This window comes from Suricata suricatta, chromosome 2, assembly GCF_006229205.1.
Source record: "Suricata suricatta isolate VVHF042 chromosome 2, meerkat_22Aug2017_6uvM2_HiC, whole genome shotgun sequence".
Lineage (NCBI taxonomy): Eukaryota > Metazoa > Chordata > Mammalia > Carnivora > Herpestidae > Suricata > Suricata suricatta.
Window position 1 is genome coordinate 60118244 of NC_043701.1, and position 23137 is coordinate 60141380.

The window sequence follows — 23137 nt, forward strand, 5'->3', positions numbered from 1 at the left end:
CTGTTTAATGGAAAGTGGTATTACACTATATTTAAATTTTTTAATGTTTACTTTTGAGAGAAGAGAGAGAGAGAGAGAGAGAGAAAGTATGAGCAGGGTGAGGGTCAGAGAAAGGGGGAGACACAATATCCGAAGCAGGTTCCAGGCTCTGAGATGTTAGCACAGAGCCCGATGCTGGGCTCAAACCCACGAACCATGAGATGATGACCTGAGCCAAAGCTGGATGCTTAACCAACTGAACCACCCATGTGCCCCACATTAAATTTATTTTAATTTCTCCTGTTATGATAAAAAAAAAACCTCACCATCTTTTCATATATTTAAACTTTCCAAAGGATGTGTAGACCACTTCTAAATAGCTTTAAGTAACTAAATTCAGCACGCTCAAGAAAGAATACCAAATATTATTGAGTATTGGGTATTGAGGATAATGATAGAATTCTTATATCAAAATATTCTAATGGAATTTTTCTTGAAAATGAAATAATTCATGTTCAGCTACTCTTGTTAGATTGTCCTGTTCATTGTCGTAGCAACCTAGCAACCTACCGTTGCGTGACTGACTTCATTGTCTTGGGTTGTGTGTGTGTGTGTGTGTGTGTGTGTGTGTGTGTGTGTATTGTGGCCAGAATTCATCATTGAATACGAAGATGCAATGCATGAGGCGGGGCTATGGCACCACCAAACCGAGGTTTCTGGAACACAGACCACAGCCCAGCTGAAGCTGTCACCGTATGTGAACTACTCCTTCAGAGTGATGGCTGTGAACAACCTTGGGAGGAGCCTGCCCAGCGAGCCATCTGAACAATATTTGACTAAAGCTGCAGGTAAGTAAAGCCACGGGGCTTCTGTGACAGGAAATAAAATAGAAAATCTTTCTGCTGTTCAAGAAAGACTGAAGCTTACACACATGTGGCTGCTTCACTTCTAGAACCAGATACAAATCCCACAGCTGTGGAAGGACTAGGATCTGAGCCTGATAATTTGGTGATTACCTGGAAGGTGAGCTCGCCATGAAGGCTTCAACTTTCCTTGGTGTATTTTAGAGTGAATGAAAAAAAAAATTGTTTTTGAACAATGTTTATATTGAAATCCTATGTCATCCATCTTGGGGGAAAATATTTAAGAGACATTATTGTGTCGTAGTTAAATCTTGATTCTTGGAGCCAGAATGAATGGGCACAAATCCCAGCTTTGTCATTTACTAACTGTGTGACTCTAAGGCAGTTGCTTACCATCTCCATTATATATCTGTATCGTGAGACTAGTAGTAGAACCAAACTCATACAGTTAGAGTGAATACATTTAAGGCCCTTAGAAAAATGCCTACATATATGTGCTCAATAAATGCTAGCCAGTATTATCATCATCATAGAGAACCATCTAGAAGACGTGTTCCAAGTTATTCCCAGTACTCAACTTCTTCTACTTCTGCTTCTTCTTCTGTGCTGCTGCTGCTACTATTTCTTCTTCTTCTTCTCTCTCTCTCTCTCTCTCGCTCTCTTTTTTTTTTTTTTTTTTTGGTTTATCTGTATTTTCTGGACTTCAACAATTAACATACACTGTTTGGTTTTAAAACTTACTTCAGTAGACCCATGCAGGCACACTTCTATGCCTACATACTTGTACACTTATATACATACAGACATGACAGGATAGACGGACATGCCAACTTTTTTTTAAGATTTTATTTTTAAGTAATCTCTGCACCTAACATAGGATTCAAACTCATAATCCTGAGGTTAAGAGTCACACACTCCTCTCACTGAGTCAGCCAGGTGCCCCAACAAACCAAACTTTTTTTTTTTATAATGAAAGAAGTAGTTTACCAGTTTCAGTCTCTAAGTAAAATAGACAATGATGGGCTGTCTCACAAACAAGAATAGATGAAGGAAACCATGAAGGTGCCTCTCCTTGACTGTGGAGCCAGAGTTTAAGAGGTGGTATGTGGTATTTACTACTTCAAGACAGAAATTAACAAGCTTTGTGGGGCATCTGGGTGGCTCAGTGGATTAAACATCTGACTCTTGATCTCAGTTCAGGTCTTGATCTTAGGGTCTTGAGTTCAAGCCCTATGTTGGGCTACACCTGGGCGTGAAGTCTACTTAAAAAAAAAGAAAGAAAAAGAAATTAAGAACTTTTGAAATGTTGATCCCAAACAAGCTTTGAATCTCATTACAAATAAAAAAAGATAAAAGGGCCATGGAGAACATTGTTAATAGCTTGGGTTTTAGTGTTTCAGTTTCTTTAAGTCTGAGAACTGAATTTGCTGTTCCAGGAAAAGGTTGCACAGTCTGTTTTATAAGCTCTGATTTATTTGGCTTTTCTTGTAGCCATTGAATGCTTTCGAATCTAATGGGCCAGGCCTCCAGTACAAAGTTAGCTGGCGCCAGAAAGATGGTGATGATGAATGGGCGTCAGTGGTTGTGGCAAACGTATCCAAATATATTGTCTCGGGCACGCCAACCTTTGTTCCATACCTGATAAAAGTGCAGGCCCTGAATGACGTGGGGTTTGCTCCAGAGCCGGCTGTGGTCATGGGCCATTCCGGAGAAGACCGTGAGTGTTTGGTGCTATTTTGTTTATACTTTCATGTATATCAATGAGACAGACTTACCAAGGTGCAAGCCAAGAGGGCGCTTAGATTGGGAGGGAGGGAGACAGCAATTATTATGCTCCACATTCCTGAATTTAAACATCCTGCTCTCTAAAAAGTAGGTTCAGAATGTTGTGTTGTTATTTTAAAAAGGTACGTTATTCTCACCAAGTCAAATGAACAGTTGTCAAATGCACACTCAGTCCTTGATAACCCATAGAATAGGGCTGGGTCATCCTTCAAGCCAATATTGTTTGCGGCATTTTTGCATGAAATTCAAAATAACACTGATACTTCTACCCCCTTTCCTGTTTTCCCCTAGTCCCAATGGTGGCCCCCGGGAATGTGCGTGTGAACGTGGTGAACAGTACCTTAGCCGAGGTGCACTGGGACCCAGTACCTCTGAAAAGTATCCGAGGACACCTGCAAGGCTATCGGGCAAGTCAAGGCAGTCTTTGCACTTTTTGTGTAGGAACAAGCCGTCAGCCAGCGCCACTTCTCTTGGTCTGAGACCTTGAGTGGTGTGGTTTGTTGTCTCAGGCAGGGCCATATCTAAAGACCTCAGCAAGAGCAAAAGCAAAACCTCACTGCAGCCAAAGTAAAAAAAAAAAAAAGTGTTCTTTACTTTCCCCATAGGTGGTCTAAAATTCTTCCAACTATTAACATAGAGACAAAGTGGGGGAAACTAAGGTTTAAGAAACTAAAATAAAATAAAATGAACCTAGCTTTAAAGCAATACTGATCAGAGAGCCTGGATGGTTTAATGGGTTGAGCATGCAACTCTTGATTTGGGCTCAGGTCCTGATCTTGTGGTTCATGAGTTTGAGCCTTGCATGGGGCTCTGTGCTGACAGTGCAGAGCCTGCTTGAGATTCTCTCTCTCTCTGCCTCTCTCTGCCCCTCCCCACTCCAAATAAATAAATAAATTTAAAAAAAATAATAATAAAGCAATACTGAACACACATGTTAAACACACTAAATTGTCCAGAAGGTAATGTAGGTACATTTAAAAATTTTTTTTAATGTTTTATTTACTTTTGAGAGAGAGAGAGAGATGGAGACATAGAATCCAAAGCAGGTGGCTCCAGGCTCTGAGCTGTCAGCACAGAACCCAATACGGGTCTTGAACCCATGAAACGGTGAGATCATCACCTGAGCTGAAACCAAGAGTTGGATACTTTACTGACAGAGCCACCCAGGTGCCCTTAGGTGGGCACATTTTTTAAAAAGCACTCAGATTATACTTCAAAATCATATAGTCCCAGCTGGGTCATCAGTTACCTTTGCTGTTGGGGGGCACAGAAAGATGGATTCATAGAGATTTGTGATTGATAGGAGAAAAAACTGGTGTTGAGCCCAGAAAGAAAGTCACTGCTTTGATTTGGTAACCCTCATCTCTAGAGATCACTTTTTGCACTGCATTTTGGGTTTGCCAGCTTCTGTCTATATGATGACCTCTCCTGAAAACACCTTTAAACTTTTCAGAAAAATTTGAGAGGACTTAATAATTCTGGATTTCTAACCAAACTTAATCAACACTTGGCTTACTCATCTCACCAAACCTGTACCTGCCATGTCGTGCGAAACGTTAAAAAAAAGTATATTTTAAATATTTATTTTTGAGAGAGAAAGAGCACAAGTTGGGGAGGGGCAGAGAGAAAGAGGGAGACACAGAATCCAAAGCAGGCTCCAGGCTCTGAGCTGTCAGCACAGAGCCCAACGCGAGGCTCGAACCCACGAACCGCGAGATCATGACCTGAGCCAAAGTCCGACGCTTAACTGACTGAGCCACCAAGGCGCCCCTAAAAAAAGTATTTTTATTAGGTGATGTAGTTTGACTTAGTGAGAAAGCCCTAGACTTTGTAGTAGAGGACCCACAATGGCTTTTGATTGCCCTGTGGCTGGGGGTGAGCCACTTGGTTGTCCGGGGTTCATCTGTGCTAAAGGAATAATAATAAAAGTGTCACTGTGGCTTTTAGGTTTAAATTAAATGATCCATTGCACATGACATTGTATTAACTCTGGAAAAGTATGTAAACATTGGGCAGTAATTTTTACTATCAAAATATTTTATACAAGTAAGCGGCTTAAATCCCTCTATCACCTTCCTTTGCCTTATGTTCTAGAAAAGAGCTAGGCGTTTGTCATGCTGCTCCATTTATTTTCCTTAGACGCCTGCCTCCAAGCAGACATCACATATTCTCAATTCAGTTTCCCTCCTTACCTCTGGGCTTCCACTGTCTCGCTTCATAATCAGTATCTATGAGTTTTGCCAAGAATCGGGTTCTACAATGCACCAGGAAAATTTCCAGGGCACAACCATTAGACCTTAATCTCATGAGCAAGAAGAATCCAGTCTGCCCCGTTCTGCGTCCCTGACTTTTGTTCTTGCGCTTTCAGCTTTACTACTGGAAGGCCCAGGAGGGCTCACTTAAAAGAAACAGACGCCACATTGAGAAAAAGATCCTCACTTTCCAGGGCAGCAAGACTCATGGCATGTTGCCCGGGCTGGAGCCTTTCAGCCACTACACCCTGAATGTCCGAGTGGTCAACGGGAAAGGGGAGGGCCCGGCCAGCCCTGACAGCATTTTCAATACTCCAGAAGGAGGTAGGGGGCAGACGTGTCTCCGAGTTTCTAGAACCTATGGTACATCCTGAGAGGCTCTGCACGACAGAAGAGGGCCCACAATGCTAACATAGTTCCCGCTCATAGGTGGCTCGAGGGTCCTTGGAAGGCTTCACAATACAAAATGCTACTCCAAACCCCCCTCTCCTGCCTTAAATTTTTCCACCCTTAGCCACACGGTCGGAACCTTGTTATTTGATGTTTGTTGGGGTCATGAACTTTCTGACCTGAAGTGAGGTATGTAGCTTCTCTAAACCTCTGTTACTTCATCTGAAAAGTATGAGAACTTGTGTAAGAACCTAAAAGACCTGGCAAGAAAAATAATTCTGTAAGTCGTGCTTTGCTTCCTTCCCTGGGGCACGTTCATAGTTTATGCTAAAGCTGAGCCGAGTTAGAAGATTGGAAACCTAGACAAAATGGGTTGGGAAGAGAACGAAAAGCATAGCAAAAAGGGGCAAGGGGAGGAGGGAAGATCAGATATCCATTGATGAGGAGTTCGGGTACAGGGACATGGGAGCCTAGTGGATGAGGGAGAGGGGGACAGGAGAGGAAGAAAGAGGGATTCATGAATTTGAATTTTACTTCAAGCCCATATTAAACATGGATTCCTTAGGTTTTTTAGATAAAAGCAGTTTACAGACAAACCCATCCCAGCTCCTGGTTGAAAGCTTCATGGTGATGGGGCGCCTGGGTGGCTCAGTCTGTTAAGTATCCGACTTCCGCTCATGTCATGATCTCAGTTCATGAATTCAAGCCTCACATCACGCTCTGTGCTAGCAGCTCAGAACCTGGAGCCTGCTTTAGATTCTGTGTCTCCTTCTCTCTCCTTCTCTCTCTCTGCCCCTCCCCTGCTTGAGCTCTGTCTCTCTCTCTCTCTCTCTCTCTCTCTCTCTCTCTCTCTCTCTCTCAAAATAAATAAACATTAAAAAAAGAAAAAAGACAGAAAGAAAGAAAGGCTCATGATGTTGGCACCTTCCCAGCATTCTCTGGGGTCATTCTGTGTCCCAGCTCCCATCATGTAACAATTGTTTGTCCTTGGTTGGACTCATTACTCCTTAGAGGTTAAAGGTTCCTCCCTCCCTAGGCTTTCGCTAGTGAGACATCACATTTCTCCTTGAGATGGTTCAGGGAAGGTGTCCTAGTAGAGATGAGCAGTGAATGAAAGGCTAAGCAAGAGAGGCGGTGGTATGTCCATAGACACAATGGTGTGGAACGGCGTGGCTCCTTAGGGAACTCCAAGTTATATAACCAGTAATGAGGGGAAAAGAGAGGAAGGTCAGCGAAGGAGCACCCATATCATATTAGCCTGTAAGCCAGAGGCTCTTAACCTGAAGACTACATACAGTCTCTTGGGGGGTCAATGAATGGGTTTAAGGAGCTCCAAGAACCCCCTCATTTTACATGCAATATGTGTTTACTTTTCTGGGGAGAGTTTTTGGCTGTCATCAGCTTCTGAAGGGGGTGGCTTGGGAAGGTTAGAACTATGTGCCAGGAACCTTCTGGACCCAGGCAAAGGCCACTGAAGGTCCCAAGTGGGGCAGTGGCAGAGAGGAGAGTAGGGAATGGATGTGGTTGACACATACAAGGTAGAACTGACAGGATGTGGTATCCCAAGAGATGTAAGACATGAGGCAGAGGGAGAAATTCAGGCTGAGTCCTTGGTTTCCAGGCAGAGATATGGTTCCAATTTCAAGAGAGACAGTGGGGCATTACCGAGCCCAGGGAATATGGCGGGCACGTAGAGGAGGTAGCGATTGTAAAAGAGAGCTGCCACTACTCGTCAGCCTCAGGAGGAAGTGAATTAAGAGAGGACGAGGCACGTTTCCTCTGGTGATTTGCCAGCCTCTACCACAGGGAATCGGACACCCTGCGGGCCTTCCACTCTGGGGCTCCTGCCCCTCACCATGGGATTCTGGGCGTCTGTCAGCTCTCCGGGCAAGAACCACCGTGCACCTGGGCAGGCTGGCTCACGCCCAGAGCCCAGCAGGCAGGGTGTTCTGGCTGCTTGGAGGCACCTGGTGTGTTGGAGAAAAACAGTCCTCAATAGCCCAGGACACAGCTGCAGCTGCTCAGAGGTCTGGTGCGAATAGAACCCGTTTGCTTCCGTTAAGACACCGTTCATGAAACAATTTCCGTCTCCTTTAAAAACATTGGGTTAGGATACGTAGAGAGGCAAAGTGTCTATGTATTTCAGAGGATGGTTTTAATGAGCCTCTGTGGAAATGACAAGAAAAAAGAGGAACAGAATAGCTGAACGGGTTCTTGTCACAGGTTTCTGTGAGTGAGTTTTCAGCGGAATCGGGCACAAAAGTGTGTTACAGAAAACCTTGTGAATGGTTTGAATATGGTACAGTACATCACTTTAATGCATTTTGAAACATTCAGAAACCTTTTCGTTGACTCTGTGTTCTCACTGTAAGTCCCCAGTGCTCCGTCATCTTTGAAGATTGTTAACCCAACACTAGACTCCCTCACTTTGGAATGGGACCCACCGAGCCGCCCAAATGGCATTTTGACCGAATACACCTTAAAGTATCAGCCAAGTAAGTTATTGGGAGAAGGGAAAGGGGAAATATGGCTTAAAAAGGAAAAAAGAAAAAACTGTTCTCTCAAAGTACAAACTGGTTATGTCTTCAATGCTGTAAAATATATGTGTACATACACCTTCCAGTGGTATTCCAGAGGTAATTTCATTCACATCATACTTATTAAAGACACATAGGCTATTGAAAATCAAGCAACCTGCAGAATAATAGACCTCTGAGGGTGTGGCGGATGCTATTGTTAGATTAGGTAGGTGTTATCTATAATTAGAAAAGAGTAAAAAAATAAAAGAAAAAGAAGGGTTCCTTTGGTACAAGGCTGCTTTAGGGTCATCAGTACAAGATAGCACCTGCAAAATCACAAAATACAGAAACGCTATTGCAATTTAGCTGCAAAATTCCCCTAGGTTCTAAGCCGATGGGGAATATATTTCCCCCTGTTTTGCCATATTAGAGACGCTATAAATGGCTCTCAGCTATGTCAGGCAAAGAATGAATTACAAAAGTCAGTGCAATCCAAGTTTGACATTTCTGGTTGACCCACTTATTGATAATAGCATTCCTAGAAAAATTAATGAGGAATGCACTTCTTTGTTTTTTCTTATTGCCAGTCAACAGCACCCATGAATTAGGCCCACTGGTGGACCTGAAAATTCCTGCCAACAAGACGCGCTGGACTTTAAAAAATTTAAATTTCAGCACGCGGTATAAGTTTTATTTCTATGCGCAAACAGCAGCAGGATCAGGGAGCCAAATAACAGAGGAAGCAGTGACAACTGTGGACGAAGGTAAGCTGGGTATGTATAACGTTCCTGTCACTATGAGGGTCGCGAGACAAAAATCTGTAATCTAAGTGGACATCTCCTGCCTCCTTCCCACGAGGTGTCCATCTTTCCCAACCAATGCAGACGCCAATTTCTCACCCCGACGTCTATACAATCAATTCTTTAATCTATATTAGAATAACTATTTGCTATTTGTTTTCCACATCTGTGTAACATTTTTAAACTTCCATTAAAATGTAATGATAGCATTTTGCCACACATGAATTCAAACTTCAAGGCCATGTCTTTTCCTGTCTAAAACTTTGCATGTATACATAAGCACACAGGCATATCCACATAGTGCAATATACAGGTAATATGCACTCCCTGTATACACAAACGTACACATCTGTAGACAAATAAATGTAATTCTCGTTCTGGTCTTGACTTGCCAGAAAATAATTTTCTAGGCCATATACTGATTTAGATTTCCTAGCAAGGAATATGAAACAGTTATTAAATAGTGCATTGATTTTGTGTTTGAGCATGGGACTTTGTATTTTGGTATGCCATCCAGTGCAGAGAAAGCAAAATAGTCCCATTAGAATCTGTAGAAAAGGAATGCATGCTTCCTTTCATATTTTAAAACGTTATTTGAAAAACAAAAATGAGACTCAATGAAAATTCCCAAAGACATCTTAAAAGATTTTCTGATTTTTGCATGTCCCTAAAGTATAGAATTGCTTAAGGGTGATGTATTTGATTATCTTCCATAGCATAAGGAAATGACGTTTCAGCCCAAACACTGGTTTGTAAGACTTGTTGCATAATAGATAGGAATAATGCGCCTAAAGTTGTGGATTTGATTGCTGGGTTAGCTCGGGGACACCAACATATCTGTGTCCCCTGTACCTGACATGGTACACTTCATTCTCCTTGCATGCTTTGGCATTTTAATAAGTGTTTTTATATCGCTTTACATGCTCATGGGTGTGTTACATCTAACAATATAGTGTCCTGTTTCTGTTTCCCTTCATTAAAGCTGGTATTCTCCCACCTGATGTAGGTGCAGGCAAAGGTAAAATAATTCATCTGCATGACTTTATACCTGTGTGAAATTTGCAATGTTGAACATGGCGAAGTGCAGCATGGGTTTAAAAAAAAAAAAACAAAAATGATGCGATATGAGCTTTGAAACATCAAACAGAAGAGAAGGTCTTGGAAGATCTTGGCTTTAAAATTAACATATGGTTTTGTTTACAAGGAGAAAGCCACATGCCGAACTCGACTTACACTTTTTCTCAAGACCTATCCCTGGTCCAAACCCTAATCTTAGCTTCTAGTGATGAGACCGTGGCTGAATCACACGGGACGCAAACTGTGCCTTGTCGCACATCCTCTGTGTGGCCACACCACACATTCAGGGTTCAGAAATATCAGTCCTGCATGAAACCAGCCTGTAAGAACTCGGATCAACCGCGCCTTCCACTCTCACCTGATGTACCTCTGCTCCTTACACTTGGCCGACATTACACTACACCGTCCATTTGGAGTTTCAGCTTAGCGATGCCCTCTAACTGGCCTGGGCCCCACAGTTTCCCCACCAGGACTCACTCTGAGCTAATCCTCCGGTCAAACCCGCATGCTCCATTCCATCCTGTCTTCACCAAACTGCACAAGTCTCTTCCCCCTACGGGATAGCCAACCTGTACTTTTGTACTCCTTTGTGTCTCTCAGCTGTCTGGGTGAGAAAGGTTTGTTGGGAGAGCGGTGCTCAAATGCCCTGTGATAGGTCTTCCACCTGAGATGGTTCCAAAGACGCTTCAGTCTTTGGCTCTCAGTTATTGTTTTATCTGTTAGCTTTGTTTTTTAAGTTTATTTATTTATTTTAAGAGAGAGAGAGAGAGCGTTCATACATGCATGGCAAGGGCTGAGAGAGGAGGAGAAAGATAATCCCAAGCAGACTCTGTGCTGTTAATGCAGAGCCCTACGTGGGGCTCGATCTCATGACCGTGAGATCCTGACCTGAGCTAAAATCAAGAGTCAGACACTTAACCAACTGAGCCACCCAGGCACCCCGATCTGTTAGCTTTTTAAAGAGCCTGGAGTTCCTGCCACAGGGCACTGTATTCATGTGGCGTCCCCTGGCCAGGGCTTGTCTTGGACTTTGACGCACTTGAGTACAAATAGGAAAGAAGAAGACCAAGAGAAATAAGTGCTTTGCCAGAAAATATTCAGGTCTTGTAAGCATAGGCCTGGTACAGATTTTCCGGTTTTGTAGAAATCTGTTCATATTTGTAGACTTGGTAAATTGTAAAATGTAGATCAGGTAGATTTCCAAGTGACTGAATAAGAACTGTAGCCATTTTCAGGAATCTTAATAATGTCGTAGATGTGATTTTAGACTTGAAAGAACAAGGTTGTAAAAATTCAAAATTTCCACATTACTGAAGAAAGATGGAGCTCTCTCTTTTACTTGTATGTACCTTGCCTGGGATAATTAGATATCAATTAAAATCCTTGGTTGCGTTACAATAATTCACAGCTGTGTTTCCTTGGTAACCTTCCATTGAAGCTTTCCAGAGAAAGCCTGGCCTGGCTGCCCAGGCACTAGATCTGCCCCTGGGGCTCTGCCCGGAGCCGGTAGCTGAGGAATTGTGCTGTAACGGGGTGCCATGTTAGCAGAGAGTATGCATTCCCTGGGCAGGGCAGGGTGGGGGGTGGGGGGTAACTCCTTGATGTTAATGAATTAAAACCAATTAAAAAATAATTATTAAAATCATTTAGGCTCTATCATTTAATGTTACTAACTCAAATTGTGAGTTGCTGAGGATTATAGAGAGGAGCAAAAACGGACTGTCAGAAGGTTTGCGAAGCCCCTGATGTTGAAATCTGATGGAGCTCAACAAAGAAGAGAAATCATGCTTAAATATTTTTTAAAAGCCCACACCTAACATGATTTTCAACCTTGTTTCTTTTAATTGTGTGCTAGTAAGTAAACATTGCTTGCCTAAAGGGATGGCATTTGCCATAAGGCTTCAACTGCTCAAGAATAATTTGTTATCTTGCATTCCCCTTCCTTAAAAATAATTATTTTTCAATCCAGGCATGAATTCTCCTCTCTTCTTGTCCCTTCACCATGTAGATTAGTCTCTGAGAGGAGAAAAATGAAGGTTCTTTATGATCCTTCTAAATGTTAATATTTTTATGTGTGTTTTAGTTTTTACTTTATTTTTTAATTTTTTGAAATGTTTATTTATTTTATTTTTGAGAGACAGACACAGAGTGCGAGAGAAGGAGGGGCAGAGAGAGGAGGGAGACACAGAATCTGAAGCAGGCTCCAGGCTCTAAGCCGTCAGCACAGAGCCGGACGCGGGGCTTGAACTCACAAACCTTGAGATCATGGCCCGAGCTAAAGTCAGAGGCTCAACCAACTGAGCCACCCCAGCACCCCTTAGTTTTTACTTTAAAGGCAGATGAAAGAGAGTAAGAAAGGAATCACTGAGAAAAAACATGCATGACATCCTCTACTGTGGACAGACACATCAGCCTCTACTGGTTTTAGTTCATCTCTGATTGAAGGGTAAAAGAGATGCCTCTGGGTTTACTCTTTTTTTTTTTTTTTAATTTTCTTACAGATTTTAAGAGAAGTTAATGAAACCCAAGCCTGCAAATACATACTTACAAAAGGACACTTAACCACTAAGTAGAGTCCGGGATAATGCGGTTAACTGTGCTAACGCCACGCGGGACCCTTTCCCTCAACAATCCTTAGTTTGAACATAGACACAGTCCTGACATCTTTAGGAGTCATTTATGTAGCTCTGTGCCCTTGATTAGGAAAAGCCTTCAGCTTCTATATAAGAGTTACTGCTTTTCATCTGTGTCTGTTCAATTTCTGTGTCCCTTTAAATAGTTTCTGGGTGTGGGATTCTAAGAAATAGATTTGTGAAGGCATCTATAGAAATGAACCAGAAACACACAGATAATGGATTTGAGTTCTGATCTCAGTGTTACTGATGGATGGACACTGCTTTATCCATAGCCTTTTACTTCCTCACCCTCAGGACCAATCATCAGAGCACTGTTGCGAGGGAACTAGTTGGGGTACAGGAATAGGGAGGGACTAACTGGCGGGTCAGGAACTGAACATGATTCTTGATGTGGTCAGCCAGTTAGGACTGGACTGCACTGGGCACCAAGGAGCTGGTGACAAATCCCCTCTGTGGTCGGATGCTCACTAAATAATTATGCCAGAGGTGGTCTCACCACAGGCAATGAGGTCAAGAAGCAAGGACAAGCTAAAGAATAAGTAAACAAAAATCAGATTTAAAGTTTGGCCTGAACAACAACAACAGAAAGACGATATAAAAGGTTCGGTCAGTTCAACAGCTGATGTCTTTCTGATTTGTAAAATGCACCAGCCTTTTTGAAGGGACTGCGTAGCAGGATAGTAAGACGGGCTTTGCCTTTGATATGCTGAAAAGCTAGCAGGTGAGACCAACAATTAAGAAAAAAGATAGGACACCCATAGTCCTTTGGCTGGCATGTCAAGGAAGTGGATAAGTGGAGAGTAAAAGCAAAAAGTGTTGGATTTTCTGCACTAAAAGTACAACATCTCCTCTGAAGATAACCTAAGTGAGGGCACACGGGTGGCTCAGTTGGTTAAGCGTCCAACTTTGGCTCAGGTCATGATCTCATAGTTCATGAGTTAGAGCTCCACATTGGGCTCTGAGCTGACAGCTCAGAGCCTGGAGCCTCCTTCAGATTCTGTGTCTCCCCCTCTCTCTGCCCCTCCCCTGCTTGCACTCTGTCTTTCTCTCTCAAAAATAAACATTTAAAACAATTTTTTAAAGAATAAAGAATACTCTTCTTTTGAAACTATTTCACTGTGGTTCTGCTTTGACATCTTCCATAAATATACCAAGATTGAATTCCTCAGTTCTGTGATTCCAAAAATTTTTTAAAGAAAATTAATGTTTGCCTGGGATCTTTGCCACTGATGTTTTACATATATGTTCATATTTACTATCTCTGTTGATTGACCATATTCATATCATTCTCTATTCTGTTAAGAGGAAAATCTCTGAGAGAGAGAAGGAGACACAGAATCCAAAGCAGGCTTCAGGCTCTGAGCTGTCAGAACATAGCTGGACATGGGGCTTGAACTCATGAACTGTGAGATCATGACCTGAGCCAAAGTCGGATGCTTAACCTACTGAGCCGCCCAGTCACCCCAAGCATGTGAACTTTTATGTTGAATATGGTGTAGCTGGCAGTAAGAAACAATTTCATTACCCAATTGTTAATTTGGGGTGTTTATTTTAGAGATTAAGAACATTTTAAGGATTTCCTGTGGATAGTTCTGAAAGATAACTTGATCTGATTAAATAAATTATATTTATCTATAAAATTTATAGTGAATGAAACCACCAAACCACATATTTTATACATAACTAGGAGTCTCTTTTGTTCATGTCATTAAAAACCAAGGGACATAATACATTCCATTGCATATGTTATTTTCATACCACAGCACTTCAAACTGCTCTTTACCCACAACTTGTAAACAAGAATAATGTAGCAAAAGCTGTATCTGTAAGTACAAGTAGAAAAGAAGAAAAGTTGGTTCAAATTGGCCCTGGAAGAAGCAAAAGTCAAAACTGACATAAAAGTAGTCATTTTGCCCTACTGCCCAACAGAATCTTATCAGAAATTGCAGAAAATTAACCCTTTGAGGGAGCATCCATTATATTTCACTGTTTATTGGCTTCCCAAGTCAGGCACCCTGCTTGCACCTGGGCCATACCCACCAGGAGATGGGGCCACTTTAATTTTTAGCAGTTAACACAAACCAATGCCTCTCCCTCAGGGCCATTGTGCTCTGTACGGAATAAACTGGACGGTTGAGTGTTGTCCAACTTTCTGTTTAGGCCTTTATCATGTAAGTAAATATGTTTAGAAATAACTATTCCTTTAGGAAAATTAATACTTGAGAAAGGTCTGAGTCAATACCTTGGATAAATTTGAAGGCATTTAAGTTCACCAAAAGATTCATCTTGTGAGCCTTAAAACACAATTCTTTCCATAGTTCACTTAAACTATTTAACCGATAACAACTGTTTTTATAAACATCGTTAGAGAAACTCAGTAGTTTCATAAGGCAAAGTGCAGATAAAGAAGACTTAATTATAGTGGGAATGGGGGCACCTGGCTGGCTCATTCAGTAGAGCATCTGATTCTTGATCTTGAGGTCATGATTTTCGGAGTCCCACGTTGGGTAGAAAGATCACTTAAATACATTTTTTTAAACCCTTAAAAAATTACAGTGGAGGGGCTCCTGGGCAGCTCAGTTGGTTAAGCATCTGACTTTAGTTCAGGTCATGATCTCACGGTTTGTGAGTTTGAGCCCCGCCTCAGGCTCTGTGCTGACAGCTCAGAGCCTAGAGCCTGCTTCAGATTCTGTGTCTCCCTCTCTTACTCTGCCCCTCCTCTGCTTTTACCCGCCCTCTCTCTCTCTTTTTCTCTCTCTGTCAGAATAAATAACATTTAAAAATTTTTTTTAATTACAGCAAAAATTATGCAGTCTGCGTATCTGGTCAATTTTTTCTTTGAGGATATTTTCATGTAATATTTCATTTTAATTGATTTATTTGACATGACTAGATGTTTCTCTAAGATGAGAAACCTAAGCCTCCTCAATGTTTTGTTTTTAGAATTTTCCTTTCTTGAAGCAATAAGTCACTTCCAGTTCTTTCATATTCAAATTAGTTGTTTTTCAAATTTCCCACAGGCAAAGAGGAAGGGAGGAAGGAGGAAGTGGTAAATGGTTCTCCGAGCTTCTTTGGGTTAAAGAGTCTAATGCCAGAAACATACACAGTTTGAATTGGTGCAGAGGGGACTCTGGTTTTGTGAGTTCAGGGGATATGTTGCCACAGGCCCGGGTGAGGTGGGCACCACACTCGTGGGGGCTCATGCTCAGGGGTGACGCCACAGAACGTTCCACGTGGGATCAGGGGGCCAGTGGGGTCGTGTTATGTGTAGGGCCATGAATGTCTTTGCGTGGGGCCCAGGTGGGTTGGGAATTTGGGCTTTTCATCATCTTTGGCTCTTTATACCAAATGAATGACAGAGTTGAGCAAATCACCTTCGCATCACAGTATAGACAAAAACCCCTACAAAAACAGAGGTACAAACGACTCTTATCTTGTTTAGGTAATTCAATTTTTCACATCATATACACATGAAAATTTTCCCTTGGAGTGAGGACAGAATTTTTCAAATGCTTCTGAAGCTAAAATAACTCCTTGATATAAAGTCACCGTTTTTTATGTCAAAGGGGACTGGAATCCAGCAGAACCCTGCAGTCTGACGAGGCAACTGAAGTGAAGATTATCATTCTTGAATAGAATCAGAAATTGTTTGAGTCATGCATTTCATTGTTACCAAACTTGACTGTCTGCATCACTTTTGTTATTTGAACGGTATCCTAATACACCAGAAATGATTCAAGTTTCTAAAATTAAGAAAATGTTCACATGAAATGCAAGAATATTCATAGTAACACGTAAGATGAAACACAAACCCTGCTTACTTAGAGACGGGCTGTGTGGATGTGCTCACTTTGTGATTCATCCGTCTGTATTATTCATGGTCCGTCGCCTCCTGTGTTCTTGAGGAGATGCTACATTTGCTGTAGAACCCAGAGGCAAAATGCATCTTGTACGTGTCTTTCATGAACCAAGCATTATGATTTTTAAAGTCATGGGGCATCTGGGTGGCTCAGTTGGTTAAGCGTCCCATCTTCAGCTCAGGTCATGATCTCGCCGTTCCCAAATTTGAGCCCCATGTTGGGCTCTATGTGGACAGCTCAGAGCCTGGAGGCTGCTTCAGGCTCTGTGTCTCCCTCTCTCTCTATCCCCTTCCCTGCTCATGCTCGCTCTTTCTCTCTCAAAAATGAATAAACATTTTAAAAAATTTGAAGTCATATATCATTTATAAGATCTATAATTATGAGTGGCTTTAAAAAAATCAAAGGTAATATTTGGCAGCTTATTAAACTACATTTTAAATTATTCATGAGCAAAAATCATAATGTTTAAAGAGAAAAACCATGCTTCTGCTCTTCTGTTCCTTGTGTTTTCATATCCACTTATGTAAAGAGTTCTAGGAAAGTAGCGCATTAAAATGCAAAGAGGAATATCCATTCACAGTTATTATTACAGGGTGTTTTTTGTTATCAATGGCATTTAATTTCAAAATACCGAAAGCTCAAGGAGACATTTGTTCGTTTATGGCTAGAATTGTAATATAGTAACGACCTAGCATTTATCAGCTCAGATCTATACTGGGCGACTGATTTTCATGGCTTTTCTCATTCAGGTCATCTTCTTTTTTTAAATTTTTTTTTTTTTTGAGAGAGAGAGAGAGACAGAGTGCAAGAGGGGGAGGTGCAGTGAGAGAGGAAGACACAGAATCCAAAGCAGGCTCCAGGCTCTGAGCCATCAGCACAGAGCTCAAACATGGGGCTCGAACCCACAAACTGTGAGATCATGACCTGAGCCAAAGTCAGACGCTTAATGGTTAGGTGCCCCTCTCATTCAGTTCTTAAGCACAGTCCCTTAAGGTGGGCGGTGTTAGTACATGTCAGGGCACTAGAGTGTCACCCGGCTGGGATGTGAGAGAGCTAAGGCTCAAGGCTCAGCCTTCCAGTGCTGGAGGAGAGGGTCTCACTCCCCCCACTGTACAGAGTCACAGAGGCCCACACCCCCCAGGGGAACAGGTGGAAATGACCACTTTGTTTGGGGTTTGCCACTCTAGCTAAAACTAGATTCCACGTGTGACATCAGATTGTGGCGCGCTTTTTTTTTTGGTCCTTTTATAGGACAGAAGGCAAACCCCTTAGAAAACAATTTTTTTCCTCGTGTTGGTGTACCTACACTTCCAGCTGCAACTGGCAGGTAGTTCAAGGTGAGGAGTTGTAACGGGGGGGCCATTGTGGTGTGTAGCAGGAGGGAGCTAGGGGAAGGCCAAAAATGTAGCTATTATAAAGAGTAAGTCTTGATTAAGCCCCAGTGACCTTGGTTAACATATTCCCATATTCCCCCAGGAGCAAATACTATTAATCCAACTCCCACGTTCTCCCACTTTCCCTGCTCTATCCTGTAGGGCTGCCAGACTGAGTCCAGTGTGAAAGCCACACCTTCTAGGGCTCTTGCTCCTCCTCCCCTCTTCCCCCCACGCTGGGTTCGGACATGTGTGTGTCTGTACTCGGCATGGAAGTGTACCATTCTGGCTGATTTTTTAACCCTTCCTTAACATACTGCTTTTCTCTCTGACTTGTGCTAACTCCAGGAACCTAGATTCAGCTCCCCTCTCTGCTTTCATGAACCTTTTTGTTAAAGTTTATTTACTTATTTTGAGAGACAGAGCGAGCATGCACGTGAACAGGGGAGGGTCAGAGAGAGCAAATACCAAGCGGGTTCTTCGCTGTCATCACAAAGCCTGATGCAGGGCTCGATCTCATGAACCGTGAGATCATGGCCTGAGCTGAAATCAAGAGTCAGAAGCTTAACTGACTGAGCCACCCAGGCTCACCCTCTTTTGTGAATCTCTTTACCATGACACCGTCTCTGCCTTTTATTGTCTGGATTCTTAAGGTATATTTCTGAAGTTTTTCCCGTGGCACAAACTGAAAAACAAATCAGGTGAGACCGTAAGTGGTGTGTGGATGCTGTGCTTCTTTGTGTCACCCCTGCGAGGACCCCGCCTCCTCCTCCTCCTCACCTCTCTCCCCCATCAGCCCCTCTCTTCTCAGAGACCACAAAGGGTGTGATGCTGATTTGCTTTTACTGGGCCCAACGGGTTTTTTTGTCAGCTGTCTTTGAACAAGGAAATGTTTTGCTCTTTTTTTTAATGTTTGTTTATTTTTGAGAGAGAGAGAGCACAAGCCAGAGAGGGACAGAGGATCTGAAGCAGGCTGTGAGCTGTCTGCACAGAGCCCAGTGTGGGGCTTGAACTCACAAACCATGAGATCATGAACTGATTCAAAGTCTGACCCAGGCACCCCCGATTTTGCCCTTTCTATACATTTCTAACTATTTTAATTCAAGAGGACATTTTTATGCTTAATGGATTCTTCACAAATAGCTATCTATTAGCTCTGTCTCTTGCACATTATGCAAGAGCCTTGCCTCAGAGACCTATGACCACAGATCACGGGTTATCCGGGAGACACCAAGCTATGTGCTGGCAGAATGCTTATTAAAACTGACTTATAGGAATCAAAGCAAATTTTATTCCTCTGGCTTATTTTCTTTTTTCATATTCTTTATATTTGTCTACTTATTTCATGTACTTCTCTATGGATTACTCAAGTAATGCATGACCATAATTTTATTGTAAAGTTTAAATAAAGTGAGAATTCTCTTTAATCCTACAAATACCTGCCCATTGAAACTCGGATTCAAGAAGAAAAAGCCCCACAGGCTTCAGTGTGTGTGTGTGTGTGTGTGTGTGTGTGTCTGTGTGTGTGTGTGTATGTATGTGTTTGGTGCACAATGGTGCCATGACTTGGGTTTGCATGAGCATCTCCAGCTAAGATGACCTTAGAGTGTCCTAGGAAGAGTTGAAGCTTCTCATAGTCGCTCTGGGCTTTAGATTCCTTCTTGTATGATACGAAGTCATTGGAAGTTTTTTTTCACTTACATAATTTTTATTTTACGTCAACTTCTGGTACACTGCTTTGTGTGTGTGTGATCGTAAACACACATGCTCCTGCTAACATGCTGTGTCTGCCTCATCTTAAAGAGTGGGATTGTGAAATATTTGATACAGTTCTTTTTTGGACATAGAGGTAAAACTTCAAAATCAATTTGGACATTCCCTCATTGACTATCAAGGAAACATTTCCACTCTTTGCATAGTAACACAGTAGCCACTAGCCACAGGACATTCAGTTTTGGCAACACCCTTCTTTCTAAGACCTGACTGTGCTGGCACTTGAGTATCTCTTTGCATTTTACCATTATTGGTTGTATTTAATTGGATGGAAAATGTAAAAGCAGATCCTAGTCACAACAAGGCCATCAATGATTGAGCATACTGAAAACAAGAACTCTTTAACATCAATCAGATGCTTGATAGACTTACACCAGTTGGTGTGGAGTTCAGTTTTGGAGAAAAAGCACACCATCAAAGACCAGGTGCAAATTGAAAGAAATTATTGCCAAATAGTATGTCATGATGGACTTTTAACATCTTCTTACCTGTCTCAGAATGGAAGGTCTATAGCATTTTGGTTTTCGCAAAGACTTCTACAGATGTGATGTCTGGACATGTGTTTCGGAATGCATTATAGCAGTAGAGCATACTGGCTAGTATGAGTTGATTCCCCATGCCCACCTCAGAGGATTACAGAAGATGTTGCCCTCAGCCCAGCGCCTGGCCAATAGTAAGCGACTCGGAATGTTAGCTATCATTATCACTGCCTTCCTCTTCGTCTTCGTCCACATGATTATGGTGTGGGTATGGAGGGAGGGCGCTGTAGAGACTCCTGCCTTGGTTGTATCTAGTTATGAAACAACTCAAAACCCCTCTAGCCAATGAGGCACAAAGGGAGATTGAGAAAGGCTGCTGGCATTTGGTTTATACTCCCAGTCACGTATTTCCACGTCCCATTATATTTCTTAAACATGCATACACACACCCTTCTCATTCTTCACACCTGCTTTTTAGGCACTTCAGTTTTCTCCCTCTACTTTGTGTGGAGAAAAATAAGGCAATGAGGTGCTATTTTGGCAACAGAGAGCTGACCCTGCATGTTTGTTTCTGATCACATTACCCAACCCAACCACATTAAGTGCATTCAGAAGAAAATCAGATTGAAAGCATGATATAGGCATGCTTATGAATAAAAAAAAAGAAAACCTTTTACTTTGATTATGGTCAAGAAATAATAATAATAAAGTCCTTTAAAAAAAGTTTCATACCAATTTACTTAAACAAATCCTCACGGGCCTGTCTCAATGGCCACTGATGCTGCACTTTGTCCCATTTGATTGACACTTTTGAATAATACCACAAATGCTCATTATTCTATGTTTTCCTTAAGATATTTGCATACTGTGACTAGTTGAATAAGGGGCTTCACATTTGTTGACTCAAACAGAATAGATGAAGACTAAGAGTATGTATACATGTGAATGAGTATTTTCTCTTTAAGCTGGTCATTTATTCCAATAATGAGTCCCCCAATCAAGATACCTTTCAAAGGCTTTTAAATGGATCCTAAGCAATAATGAATATTGAATATTGATCATCTGAGGGTAAATCAGATTCTTTCAGTAATTTCCAAAAATCTTTTAAAACCAACTCTTGTAAATGAGATGAATAACAAATCTAAGGAATGTTTTAGGTGCAAATTGAGATGTTCTCTAAAATAATAAGGCTGGTTATCTTATGTGGACAGGTTTCTTGTGTGGAAATTTTTCTATTTTAAAAGAAGATTTATAAAACATTTTGAAAAATGGCAATACCATTACAATATTTTAGCCTCCAAAAGTGGTTCCTTTGAAGGAAAAATACTCCATTAGATGTATACATTCTGTTCTGTTTAAAACTCAGTTTTCCTTTCTTATCATTGTACTTAATGTACAGTTTATCTATAGACCGTACTTTTAAAAACTGGTTTGGGACTATGTTTCTACTGAGAATATATCATTAAAATAACCATGAACAAAATGTTTAGCAGGATTCTTTAGCATTTGATAACATTTGCATTCAGATTTCACTATTTTAATTTTTTTTTAATTCATGATGATTTTTCAAAGTCTTTATATCACTCCTGCTTTATCATAACTGCCAGATTGCAATTTGGGACCACGTGTAAATTGTATAAAAGCTCATATGCTATGGTAGATTTTTTACTGCAAGAGACCACAGCCGTTCTCATCTCCGCCTTCACCCATCCCCCACCCTCCCCCCTACACCACCGATTTGTTTTCCAGCAATGGCAAGTCGCCAGGTGGATATTGCGACCCAAGGCTGGTTCATTGGTCTGATGTGTGCTGTCGCTCTCCTCATCTTAATTTTGCTGATCGTTTGCTTCATCAGAAGAAACAAGGGTGGTAAATATCCAGGTAGGAGAGAAAGAGTAAAATTGCCTTATTGTGCTGCATAATTATCGTAAACTAAGAGGAAATAATGAGAGTGATCATGTAGATTTCAATAAGTGTATTTTCCCAGAGACATAAATTGGGATGTCTGTCCAAACAATTTTTGATCTCTTTTTTTATAATGGGAGTCTAAATTAGACAGTCAAGGATCAGAAGGTGTTTGGTGGAGTAAATTAAGCTGTTCTCTGAATATATTCATGACTCTGCTTCCTTAGGCTCCACAAAAGTCTTGGGTGCTAAAATAGCGCCTAAAATCACGAGGCTGAAGGGGAAGGTACATGGAAGTCTTCTGGAGAAAGGAATGCATGAACTTAGTCTTAATATCATGACGTGTAACATTGCTTTTCCTCTCTTGTTAATGTTTTGTTCATTTTAGTGGATCCGTTGAATTTCTATTTACCTGGCCATTTCCACATCAATGACAAGGAAAAAAATCTGCAGAAGAATAGATTTGCTAAAATGATTTGTAACCTTGACTAGATTGGTCCACTAGGGGAGAAATCTCAGAAGCTTAAAGCCTAATCCTTCATCAGTCAAATGCGTACAGGAAGTCAACTTTATAGGTTAACAAATGTTCATTCTATTAGGTTGTGTCAGAGAAACTAAAACAGCAAAGCATATGTATGGCCACATAACGCATCTGACTGTATGACATCCACTTTGGGTGGAATTAGTTTCCACCACCATACATCTCAGGGGGTGCACTCTTTATACAACTTTCAGTGGGGGTGATGGTCATGGAGGAGGGCACTTGTGGGGAAGAGCAGTGGGTGTTATACGGAAACCAATTTGACAATAAACTATATATAAAAAAAAGAAAAAAACTTTCAATGGGGAAACAGAATCCATAGATAATATTATCTCTTTGAAATATTTTAGTTAAAGAAAAGGAAGACGCTCATGCCGATCCTGAAATCCAGCCTATGAAGGAAGACGATGGCACTTTTGGAGAATACAGGTGAGCCACCGCGTGTCAGACTCCCTTCACCTTCCATTCCCTGCACAGACTCTCTGCTCATACAGACCCCCTCTGACAGGATTCCACCAGGAACAAGCTCTGTGGCCTTTCATATTTTCCTCACGTATTAGTTTAGAAACACATCCATGTCTACATGTTTGTGCATCCCTCACAACTAAAATAGTCCCACTTTTCGTTAAGAGATGAGTTTTCACTTTGGTCGTAGGTTTGGCGATGGAGAGTCTCCCAACTCTGCCATATTTTCCTAGAGGCATGGCTGCCATATTGCTCAAACTAGGAAAGGCTGGTGTGTTGTAAGAGTTAAAACGGCAATAACAACCTTACAAAACCTGCATTATACAAGATACTGTACCTGTAGTGCTTTTATAAAATTGGTATTCCTCTGGGGCGCCTGGGTGGCTCAGTCGGTTAAGCCTCCGACTTCGGCTCAGGTCAGATCTCACGTTCGTGGGTTC

The 23137-nt window shown here is 41.7% G+C and overlaps 1 protein-coding gene across 18 annotated transcripts in view; it reads left to right on the forward strand.

Moving 5' to 3' along the window:
• NRCAM (neuronal cell adhesion molecule) overlaps window positions 1-23137 on the forward strand; it is a 282358-nt gene that overhangs the window by 247506 nt on the left and 11715 nt on the right. For 5 of the 18 annotated variants that reach the window (XM_029926953.1, XM_029926987.1, XM_029927010.1 and 2 more), the window contains 10 exons: window positions 630-827; window positions 932-1002; window positions 2334-2559; window positions 2919-3034; window positions 4996-5203; window positions 7642-7764; window positions 8376-8561; window positions 9571-9606; window positions 21536-21667; window positions 22583-22661. In XM_029926953.1, coding sequence (XP_029782813.1) covers window positions 630-827; window positions 932-1002; window positions 2334-2559; window positions 2919-3034; window positions 4996-5203; window positions 7642-7764; window positions 8376-8561; window positions 9571-9606; window positions 21536-21667; window positions 22583-22661 — 1375 coding nt within the window. The remainder of the gene's footprint in view (window positions 1-629; window positions 828-931; window positions 1003-2333; window positions 2560-2918; window positions 3035-4995; window positions 5204-7641; window positions 7765-8375; window positions 8562-9570; window positions 9607-21535; window positions 21668-22582; window positions 22662-23137) is intronic. The other 13 variants (XM_029926994.1, XM_029927030.1, XM_029927051.1 and 10 more) reach the window with 3 other exon arrangements.